We start from the raw sequence: 12,167 nt of genomic DNA on the forward strand, positions 1-12,167 counted from the left end.
TGTTTTAGGTGGAGTGCTACCTGCTTTTCCAAAGGCATCTAACCTTTAACCCTTACAGCAGCCCTCTAAGTCAGTTTTTCAGACAATCGGCTGCAACCCACTAGTGAGTATGAGTGGTGAAATCTGTTTCATGAGCCAAGACTAGTATTTTTATTTACCAGTACTTTTGGGTCCGGTATAATTTACACAGAATGATTTGCATATAATTTACAAGAACAAAAGTGTAAAGTGTGTTGATGCACCCGTGTAACTACCACCCCCATCAAAATACGGGACATTTTAATTCCCCAGTAAGTTCTGCTGCTTTTTAGTCAGCCCTTCCCCCCATCTCCTTAAAAACCAACCAGTTTTACAATTTCTATCTCTCTAGGTTAATTTTGCCTTTGTAGAATATCATATAAATGGAATCCTACAGTAAGCAGGCACATTTAAAAAATAGATAAAATACTGTAAAATACTGCATATGTATACCCTTGTGATAAGGCTTATTTTATGAAATTTACTACATATAACTGTATTTTTTAAAATGACTATTTATTGGGCACCCATGAACCAGGCACTGTTTCTGGTGCCAGGGATATAGTACTGAATATACAGTACTGAATGAAGTAGACAAAAATCCCTGCTGTTATGAAGTTTTACTTGTAATAAGTAGAGACAGCTAATTAATAATAAGCATAATCATATAGTATATTAGATAGTAAATGATACATTAGAATTTATACACAAAAAGTAGATCAGGGTAAGGGAGATGGGGGGAATTAAGTTCAAATTAGGTAGACAGCAGAGGCCTCCTTGGTAATTTTTGAGCAAAGACTTGAAGAAATAGAAGAGTGGGGGTACCTGGTTGACTCAATCTGGTTAGGCATCTGACTCTTTTTTCTGCTTAGGTCATGATCTCAGGGTCATGAGATGGAGCCCTGTGTCTGGCTCCATGCTCAGCTGGGGGGTGTGCTTGAGATTCTCTTCATCTCCCTTTGCTCCTTCCTCCCTGACTCTCTGTCTTTCTGATAAATAAATCTTAAAAAAAAAAAAAAAAAAAGAAAGAAAGAAAGAAACAGAAGAGTGTGCTGGGTAGAGGGAACAATCAGTATGGACATACACACACACATTAACATACTAACATTAGGTTGTTTTGTAAAATATGTTTGTGTTACCTTACTCAATGATTCTTATCTTAATCACTGATAAAACACAGATATTATTTCTAATTTTACTGAGCCTGGAGAGGTGACATTGACTCACTTGCCCAAGATCAAATAGCCAGCAGCTAAATTCAAACCCAAATATTTTCCTCCAAATATTCTACTCTTTATATGTCTCCCAATCTAAAACATTGCATTTAACTGATCTCTACTCTCCCTTAGCTTAAAGCACAGGGATCTCACCTCCCCTGAGAAAGATTCCAGAAAGACTGTTGCACGAATCTCACCAGGTAGACATTATATTTCCAGGGTCTGTTGGTGTCTCTCTTCCGCAGTTCCTGGGTCCCACTAAGAACGTGTTGCTGGTATATTCTACCTTCAGACTCCAACTTGTCTGTGTTCCTACAGCCCGGGTTAGGATCCACAGAAAGCATGAATAAATGGTCAGAGAAGGATGGGCACCAATTGCCATTACATGCAGTTAAATATTTGGCAGCATCATTTTTGATGACTATAAATTACCTTTGGAGTGTGTATTTGTTTGTTTTACCAGTTCCTTAGGTTGTTCCAACTTTTCAGTGTGTTAAAAAGTGCTGCAACAGATATTCTTGCAGACAAATCTTATTGCAAATCTGTGGTTTTTCTCACAATGAATTCTGGAGGGCCCAGGAGACATTCTCCCACAGAGTGGCTTCCTCAGCCCAACAGCTGAGGCACCTATGTGTGGCTTTGTTACACCAGTGATTCTGGGATCTTAAAGTCATACCTGGTCTGTCAGGGCTCCATTCCTTCCCCTTACCTCTGTATTCATGTATCTCTGTCTTTACCCAAAGGCTGCAGAGAATGACCAAGCCCCAAGTGAATTAGTTTTTTCCATTATATAGGAACAGTAGTGGAAGACTAAAAAAGACCATGTGAGCTAAAACCATGCAAAGCAATCTTAATAATCAGTGGGATTTTTTTTTATAATGGTTATAGTTGTTCTATGACCTTTAAAAATTTTGGTTACAACATTAAATCCTCTTACTGTTGATCATACAAGTATAGGAAAATGAAAAGTAGCAAAAAAAATATTTAGTACATTGTTATTTTGAAGCATTGACAATTAAAATATTTTATTTCTTTGTTAAAACAACTTATCAAGAGCGTTTGATGTGGTGCCTTCTTCTCTTTGTATAACTTGATACCAAGTGAGTATCTTTTCTGTGCCATGCCATTTGGATTGGATTCAATATTTGGTCCTTGTATCTAGGACAATCTGTTCTAGATATTTATGGAGTGTTCAGTAACTGTTTGCTTGATGATTTAGTGAATGAATGGTCTAATGAATAATGAACACACAGTGTAAAGTATCTCAAATATGATTTTTGTGTTACCCACAAAATGAAACATAAAACTAGAAAAATGGACATCAAAACATAGTGCTAGAGAAACAGAATGAGACCAAATTAGTATAATATCACCCAAAATGAAATGGGGCTAAAGTTCAGCAAATGTTATCAAATAATGAACATGCTTTAAACAAGTTGCCATGCTTTTTTTTTTTTTTTTTCATATTGTGCAATACCGATGACTTTAGTTGGAATAGGAATGTGTTGTTGCAGGGACCAGTATCATTCAAGGACGTGGCTGTGGATTTCACCCAAGAGGAGTGGCAGTATCTGCTTCCCCAGAGGGATCTATACAGGGATGTGATGCTAGAGAACTATATCAACCTCATCTCAGTGGGTAAGGACCACTTCCCAGTGTTGATGGCATGTGCCTAGTTAACTACTTTTCCTTTCTCAGTTCCTCCAAATAATCAGCCCTTTGAAGTACTTTTACAAGTATGGCTCTAGGTCTTATTAGATTTAAGATTGACTGTCTTTGGGAAGTATGGCTACAGGTTTGTTTAAAGACCTCTCTTTTTCAGGTACAAATGGGTACCTTCATCAGGCAGTCCCTGATGAAGTTCAGGGTTCAAAGGACCTGAAGCCCAGTTAGCTAGGTCCAAATCCCGTATCATTTCCCATTGACAGGATATCAAACCACAAAGCCATCTATGATCCACAAGTTGGAACAAGGTGAAGAACCATGGATGATGGAGAGAGAAATCCCAAGTTGGAGCCATGCAGGTTAGCCATGCAGGTGAGTTAGCTTCCCATGTGGCTGGAAGGGAATGAAATTAAGATCACAGTGATCCGATGGTTACCAGAGGGGAAGTGGTGAGAGGTTAGGTGAAACAGGGGAAAGAAATTAAGAGTATACTTGTCACGATGAGCACTGTAATACATGGAACTGTTGAATCACTCTATTGTACACCTGAAACTAATACAACACTATATATTTACTGGAATTTAAAAGGAATTTTTTTAAAAGATCACAGTTGATCAGTAAGGGTTGGCATCTTTGAAAAATATGCTTTAGGACTCTCTTCTTGAAGCCCTTGGACCTTTGAAAATAGCTGGGATGGTCGGCATAATTTCCTTATTTACCTGAATGCCATTTCCATAGATCACCTTTCCATATTAGTGCCCTCTTTGCATGGCTATTAGAGAGCAACATTTTCCCTTCCAGGTACATTCTGCCTGTGGTTCTTACCAACTTCATTTAAGACTTTGAGGAGTTTTTTTTTTTAATTTTTGCAAAATATACATCACATAGAATTTACTGTTTTTAAGTGTGCATTTCAGTGGCATTAAGTACATTCACACTGATGTGGCACCATCGCCACCATCCACCTCCAAAGCTCTTTCATTATCACCATCAACTCCCCCACACTACCTCCCTGCTGGCTGCGCTAACCACTACTCTATTTGCTTTGCTAGGAATTTGACTATCCTGGATACCTCATATAAACGAAACCAAACCGTATCTGCCCTTTTATGTCTGATTTATTTTACTTTGTATACTATCTTCGAGGTTTATCCATGTTGTAGAGCATGTGATAGAATTTGATTCATTTTCAGAGCTGAATAGTACTCTCTTGTGTGTATATACCACCACATTTTGCTTATCCGTTCATTTGCAATGAAGATTTGAGTTGTTTCCACTTCTGTGAATAATGCTTCTAAGACCGTTGGTGTCCAAATATCTGTTTGAGCCCCTGTTTTCAATTCTTTTAGGTATACTCCCAGGAATGAATTTGTGGACCATGTGGTAACTCTGTGTTTTCATTTTTAAGGAATTGCTGTGACCTTTCCCACAGCTACCATACACAATTTTACATTCCTACCAGCAGTTCATAAAGGTTCCAGTTTTTCTGCATCCTCACCAACACTTGTTACTTTTTTTGTTTTTCTAGCAGTGGTCCTGATGGATATGAAGTGGTATCTTTTTGTGGTTTTGATTTACATTGAATGACTAGTGAGGTTGAGCACATTTTCATGTGTTTTTCGCCATCTGTGTATCTTCCTAGGCCAGGCATCTAGTCCAGCCTCTAGGGAACCAGTGTTGGATAAAGAATGGAAATCTACTCACTGTCTTTAAAGACTGATAGCTTATATGTCAGGAAGTGGGTTAGGAAGTTCCGGAGGATTTTTGAATTCTGAGCCAAGGAATGACTTTATTGCTCTGGATGTAGGTAGCATAAGTTGAACAGTAGTCACGTACTGTCAGAGGTTTACAAAGTAGATGAAAGTGAAGACAGACAGGATTTTAGATCCAGAGTGAGAAATCTGCTGCTTAGCATCTCCACATTAATAGCACCCAGAAATTTGGAAAACATGATGTAAAGCAAAAGTGGCAAGCACATAGTTGTCAGTAATAATACACATAATCATGGTGTCTCATGAACAAAATGTATTATGTGTGAGGCAGTATTCTGAGTACCTTACATCTGTTGACTCATTTAATTCTCATGACAATGCTATGAGGTAGGCACTGTTGTTATCCTTTTCTATAGAAGGGGAAGTTGATGCCCAAAGACATCAAGGAACGTGACCTCTGCCACATGTCTAATTAGTGATGGAGCTAGGATTGAAACCCTGGTAATCTGGACTCAGTACCTGTGTTCTTCTTCTTCTTCTTCTTTTTTTTTTTAAGTACCTGTGTTCTTAACTGTGATTCCTCTTCCATATGTGGTAGATAGAGAAGGTGGGGAGAGTATTTAAAAGTCAGGATTAATGCAGTGTCTGTGAACTATTTTAGACTAAGATGAGACACTCAGCAGTGAGAATTCGATAGTTAATCTAACCCTGAGGCAGGTAGTATTTGGCTTATCCTGTGGCTTATTTCTCTGTCACTGGATACGCGAGTTCCTGGGCCCTCAAACCCATATAAGAACGAATTACCGGGGCGCCTGGGTGGCTCAGTGGGTTAAAGCCTCTGCTTTCGGCTCAGGTCATGATCCCAGGGTCCTGGGATCGAGCCCCGCATCGGGCTCTCTGCTCAGCAGGGAGCCTGCTTCCTCCTCTCTCTCTGTCTGCCTCTCTGCCTACTTGTGATCTCTGTCTGTCAAATAAATAAATAAATCTTTAAAAAAAAAAAAAAAAAAGAACGAATTACCATTACAGCTTTTCAAAGCACTGGCTACAAAGGTGTTCCTGCTTGCCAGCGGGCTTGATGGCTTTGTCAAGTCAGCTTCACGTTGGTGGATGAATAGACAAGAGCTCAGAGACATTGGAAGCAAAGAGATGTGTGAGGATTAAACTGGAGCAATCCAATGAGCCGATGAGGCACCAGCTCAGATCTCTCTGTTCCTCCTCCAGGGTCTCCTTTACTTCGTCTAATCACCACTTCACCCAGTCATTGTAATTCTCTAGATGGACTCTTCCTGTGGACCCCGTAAGAGCTGTCCTCCTTTTCCCCTTTTTATTGCACCTTGTAATCATTTTCATTTCTCTTCCCGGTTTGCAAAGTCCTATTTGCATATAGCAAGATATATTTGTGTTCTTGGTCATAGTCTCTGTTTCTGTTTCTGCAAATGTAGTTGTTGTTTTTTTTTTTAAGTTGTGGTTTTCTTACAAAGCTCAAGGGTATAGATTCCATTAAACTTGGTATTTCTATTTGTTAGGGATACTAGCCTTAAGGTAAAGATTCATTCTCACTATCGGGTGAAAAGTTATGAGCCATAATACATTAGCAGAAATATTCACAAACATATAGCTAATTATGCTTCCTTATAGAAGAAGTCTGGCATCTTGATGACCACTTGGAAAGGCAGCAAGAGAACCAAGAAACACTTGAAGTATGTTGCATTCATTGACCAGGAAACTGTGATGGAGAAAAAGGGCAACAAGTGTAATGCACTTAGAAATATATTTCCTCCGAGCACAGACTTTGTTTCTTCCAAACAAAGACCCCCAAAATATGACTCCTGTGACAGGAGTTTGAATTATTTGGGTTCATTTAATGGTAACAGAACATACGCAAGAAAGAATGAATGTAGCAAATGTGGGAGAAAGCCTTCTTCCAGAAGTCAGACCTCATCATGCATAAGAGAACTCATACAGGAGAAAAGCCGTTTGTGTGTATGGAGTGTGGGAAGGCCTTCAGCAAGAAATCCAATCTTGTTATCCGTCTGAGGATCCATACTCACGAGAGACCTTATGGGTGTACTGAATATAGAAAAGCTTTCACCCATAAGTCACACTTCATCGAACACCAGAGACTCCACACTGGGGAGAAACCCTATGAATGCCCTAAGTGTGGGAAAGCCTTTTTCCAAAAATCACACCTCAACATTCACCAGAGACCTCATACTCGAGAGAAACCCTATGGGTGCGATGAATGTGGGAGAGCCTTCAGCTTGAAGTCACACCTCTTTGTACATACACACAGGAGAGAAACCTTATGTGTGTACCAGGTGTGAGAGAGCTTTCAGTGAAGTGTCCTTCCTTATGAAACATCAGAAAGTCCATATGGGGAGAAACCTTATGAATGTAATGAGTGTAAATAGACTTTTCTGAGAAGTCTGACCTCAGTATACATCACAGAACTCACAAAGGAGAAAAGCCCTATGAGTGCAGTCAATGTGGGAAAGCCTTCAGACATAGCTCAACCTTCTGTTGACATAAAAAGACTCATAAAGAAAAAATTCCTTAAAAGAAACTAATATGGGAATATCCTCAAATAAAAGCCTCAGGAGAAATCAAATCTTATATGTATCGAGAAGTCAACCCTATTAATTCAACATATTTTTAAAGCATGCAGCTTTGTTTTTGTAGAAATCATATTTCGGATGTTATCCATGTTAAAGTATAAATGCTCACTGTGGCCTGTAAAGACCATTGGAGTATTCATAAGTAGACTAATCAGAACATAATTAGAAAAGCATACATGGACAATCTGCAAAGTATGAAAACATTATAGTTCTAGTTGTATTATAATATGTTATGGACCACAGAACATAAATCATATATTGGAATTCTACATGTGAAGTTAATATAACTATGAATATAAAGTAAGTATTACAAGTACAATGACATCGACCAAGATCTTCCACATTAAATAATACTATTTTCTTCTATTTAACACAAAACATGTCATTCAAGAATTTTAAACTAATATTATATTTCAACTATACTTCAATTTAAAAAATCCAGGTCTAAAATAAACTTTTTTCTGTTGATTGCTATACGTGTGTGTGTGTGTGTGTGTGTGTATATACACATATATATGTATGTATATATACACACACATATATTTGACTTTTGATTTTTGATCAATGAAAGAATATGACAATGTATTATTATTGTTCGTACATATGTATGATATAGGTATACAAGAATGACTGGAAGAAAATAACCACATCTTCTTACAACATTCACTCTGGTTTAAATAATTGTTTTCAGTGACTAAATTACCCTCTTCTTACATACTGTTATTGTCTTCCCTAATTAAAGACCTAATGCTCAGTATCAGGGTACAACTGTATTTGGAGATAGGGCTTCTAAAGTGCAGTGACATTAAAATGAGGCCATGAGGTTGGCCCTACTCCAATCTGACTGGTGTCCTTATAAGAGGAGATTAGGACACTAGGGATTCAGGTGCATAGAGGAAAGACCCTGTGAAGAGACAGCAGGAGGGTGACCTCAGAGGAAACCAACCGTTCTGACACCTTGATCTTGGGCTTCTATTCTCCAGAAGTATATGAAAACAAATTTCTGTTTCTTAAGCTACCCAGTTTTTGGCATTTTGTTATGGCAGCCCTAGCAAACTAATACACATGCTAATGCTCTTTTTCATTGGATTACTTCATAAAGCGGAAGATACAAATTATAAGTATTTTGTAACCCAACAATATGATGTGGGTTCATTGTACTGTTCATTTCTGTCTATTTGGCATTTCCTAATTCACCTTGTGTTAGAATAGTAAGAAATACTTTAATAAGGATTTTAGAATTCAGAAATGTAGGGATTTTTTTCAGAGAGAATCATTCATTTTTATTTTATTTTTTAAAGATTTTATTTTTTTGACAGAGAGAGAGAGCACAAGAGGGGGAGGAGCAGCTAGAGGGAGAGGGAGAAGCAGGCCTCCTGCTGAGCAGAGAGCCCAATGAGGGGCTTGATTCCAGGACCCTGGGATCATGACCTGAGCCAAAGGCAGATGCTTAACTGACTGAGCCACTCAGGCACCCCAGAGAATCATTCATTTTTAAAAATTAGACTTGTGGAGATATCCTGCAAATTCACATGTGACTATCTATGGTATTAGAAATCTACTTGTTCCTTATTTATTAATTAAAGATGGAGCCTCATTCTTTGGAAGTGAGTTTTAACAGAGATTTAGGAGTACAGACAGGAAGCATACAGAAGGTGTTGGGAGAGCTCTCGTTCCGGGGCCAGCTAGATCTGGATTCTGGATTTGTTTCGAGCCTCATATTCTCTTTGGTGAATTAGAATAGTGTCATGATTTCTTGGGTCATTGCAAGGATGTATGTATGGTTCTCACAAGATGTTAGCTATTTTTGTATTTTCCAAGGGTATAATTGGAGTTCCTATTGTAATTAAACAGATAAGGAAACGATTCACTGTGATCAGGGTTTTGATGGAAGGGATAGGTCTGTGGGGGCGTGCATGTATCATTCTGTTTCATTCTCACAAGGGTATGCCGCTGGAACGACTGCCCTGCCTCCTTCCTGTATTAAGCCACTTTGTTTAGAGGTTGCTTCTAGAAGTGTACTGCTAATTTAACAAAAACTAAGATACATAACATTGGCCTAATACTGGGACAGAGAGAAAACTGATGTCAGAGCCTGGAAAGATGGTGACCAACTGGCAAAACTTACGATAATATTGCCTTCCTCTACATAAGCCTACGTGCTGACACCTCAATATTAGAAAACAGAATATTGGTAAGATTTGCTGATTGATATTAGCTGCCTTTGGCAAACTCTTACAAGAAAGATCATCTTGGGCAAAATATTATGAAATGAAAACAAATAGAGTCCAGACATTTGGAGACTTACAGAGTTAAAAAAAAAAAAAAACAACTATCCTAGACTTCAAATAATAAGAGAATGATTTAAAATACTGTATTTTCTTTATTTTTTTCTTTAATATTCTTTAAATAGTGTTCACACACAGCATGGAGCCCAACATGGGGCTTGAACTCGCAACACTGAGATCAAGACCTGAGCTGAGATCAAGAGTTGGACACTCAATGGATTGAGCCAACCACACACCTCTAAAAGACTTTAAATATCAAAAACCTGATAAATCTTTTCAGTGAAATAAAGGGACTCAGAAAAAAGATCCTATTAAGGGTCTGAAATCTCATCCAAGTCTGATATCCTCAAAGGAGAGCCACATCTACCGATCTGGCTCCATGTTACAGTAGCTCAATTTTAGTTAGCTGCAGCTGAGAAAACTGGGGCTTCCATGCCCAACCTAGATCCTGCAGAGGCTCTGCCTAAGGCAAGGAAAGCCAAGGACACTGGGATCCTGATCCCACCCCAACCACCATGCTCTAGTTTGTAGGGCTGATGTTTCATGCCAGGGAACAAGGTGAAAGGATAGCAAGCTATCATCCTCCGAGGACCCACTTACAGAACAGAGGTTCTGTCCTGGAAGGGGTGACTCAAAAAGATCTTGAGCTCCCATTTCTCCTCCAAAATCCCACTGGTTGGGTGGAGTTAACATGCCAAGAGGAGAAGCCAAGAAGTCTCCACAGCTCCACTTGTAGGGTAGATGTGTCACTCCAGGAAAAATTGGCTGACCCTTCCAGCTCTTCTATTGCACTGGAGCCATGAGACATCTGTCCAAAGGGAAAGACAAGAAGGGAGGGCGGCAGCTCCACAGAAGGAGCTGCCTTAATTTGGTACAAAGTGGGAGGAATGTATGACTTAGACATTGGTGAAAATAGAGACCTTATTTGTAAACAATTATAACTCTACTAGTTCTATAAAATGAGTAACAACAAATGAAACGGCAGGCCATCCAGAAGTTTAACAGAAAGAACCAGGGAAATAGCTAAAAAGTGCCCTGCACAGTCGTAGTTACAGTAATCCATCTGGAAGGCTGTGCGCCTGTCTAGGTATCACGCACACATCAAGGACAGACCAAACAGGCACTTGAAAGGTGCTAGTCGCTGTTAGACATGGGGCAGGCTTGAAAGAATTCCCCAAGTCATACACAGATCCGTGAACATGGAGTGGAAGCCTTACCGGCTCATGGGGCTTAAGCAAAACCTCTGATTGATCACTGGCTGGAAATTACAGTTTTTGAGCCGGGGTGACTTCTAGGAAGCCCATGGGGAAACTGAGCACTGACCTCAGACACTATACACTGTCGGGGAAAATGGATTCCACAGAAACTAGTCCAGGGAAACCATGAAGCCAACTAACAAAATTAACAAAACAAAGTGACATCAGTGAGCCCTGAGAGGGATGTATCAGAATCCAAAGTTGCCACACCAACCTTTGTTATCTCAAAAACTGAGAGATGCAGAGAAATAGAGTATCTCTCTCGATACAAGAGAAACAATGGCAATTGAAACTACTTTGAGGAGGCCCAAACTTTGAACTTATATGGCAAAGACTCCAAAGAAGCTCTTAGAGTTCCAAAAAGCTAAAGGAAATTATGTTTATGACAGGAATGCATCAAATAGAGAATATCAGTAGGTAAACACCATTTGAAAGAGCCAAGTAGAAGTTCTGGCATTGAAAGGTAACAGTACCTGAAATGGAGATTCACTATAAGGGCTCAACAGTCAATTTAAGCTGGCAGAAGAATCAGTAAGTTTGAAGCTAGATCATTAGTATACATTCTGAGAACAGAAGGGGAAAAAAAGAACAAAGAATAATTAACTGAGCAGCCTTCTGCTTTCTTGTCTGACATAGAAAACTCTGGGAAGTTGTCAGTCCCATTTTTTACAACAAGGAAAACAGTCTCAACAAACTGGAAATTGATGATTCCTCTTGATCTTGCAAAGAATTGAGGTCACAAGACAAAGGACTGCTGTGAATACTAGCCAGGAAGGAAGGCAGATACTGGGAGGTTATGGGGGAGGATGGCTAAGGAGTATAGTATAACTTTCTGAGGGGATGGTGACCCGTGTCTGTGCATGCACTGAAACCCTTGAGTTATATAGTTTGAATGAGTGAATTGTATGATATATCAACTGTATCTCCATAAATCTGCTTTTAAAAATTGAGCTGCTGGGTCTGTAACATAAAGAGATATATTTTACAATACAAAGTAGAAGCAAAGAAAAGTTATGAGGAAGTAAGGAGGTATTTGTGTGTCCTTTCTTCTCTTGGTTTCTTCAAAAGATGTGAAATTATGTAAAGCAACAATTACAACACTATGTTGTTGGGTTTTAATACATAGAGACATGTGAAAACAATAGCATAAAGTGGGTCAAGTGTGGCAAACTTTTCATATATCTTAGAATTAATATCAATCTGAAGGATATTATGACAAATTAAGAGATACTATCCAAGCCCTAGAGCAAACACTGAGGAAATAACAAATAGTTTAAAAAATCAATAGAAACTCTGCCCCCAAGAATGGAGAGCGTAACTTTTTAGTCCTTAGGTGTGTGCTGGGCATACTGGTCACTGGGCATAGTGACCTCCAAAGTGGATAGTGTAGAAAGAG

The 12,167-nt window shown here is 39.0% G+C and overlaps 1 protein-coding gene across 1 annotated transcript; it reads left to right on the forward strand.

The window, feature by feature from the left end:
- The first annotated feature begins 3,072 nt into the window (after window positions 1-3,072).
- On the forward strand, window positions 3,073-7,658 carry LOC131831338 (zinc finger protein 300-like). The gene is made up of 2 exons (XM_059173454.1): window positions 3,073-3,272; window positions 6,251-7,658. The coding sequence occupies exon 2, from the start codon at window positions 6,517-6,519 to the stop codon at window positions 6,934-6,936; it is 420 nt and encodes a 139-aa protein (XP_059029437.1). The 5' UTR covers window positions 3,073-3,272; window positions 6,251-6,516; the 3' UTR covers window positions 6,937-7,658.
- The last annotated feature ends 4,509 nt before the right edge of the window (window positions 7,659-12,167 follow it).

The sequence above is a fragment of the Mustela lutreola genome, chromosome 5, assembly GCF_030435805.1.
Source record: "Mustela lutreola isolate mMusLut2 chromosome 5, mMusLut2.pri, whole genome shotgun sequence".
Lineage (NCBI taxonomy): Eukaryota > Metazoa > Chordata > Mammalia > Carnivora > Mustelidae > Mustela > Mustela lutreola.

Coding starts and splice junctions, on each gene's coding strand:
- LOC131831338 (XM_059173454.1), top strand. CDS start 6,517: ATGTGGGAGAAAGCCTTCTTCCAGAAGTCAGACCTCATCATGCATAAG.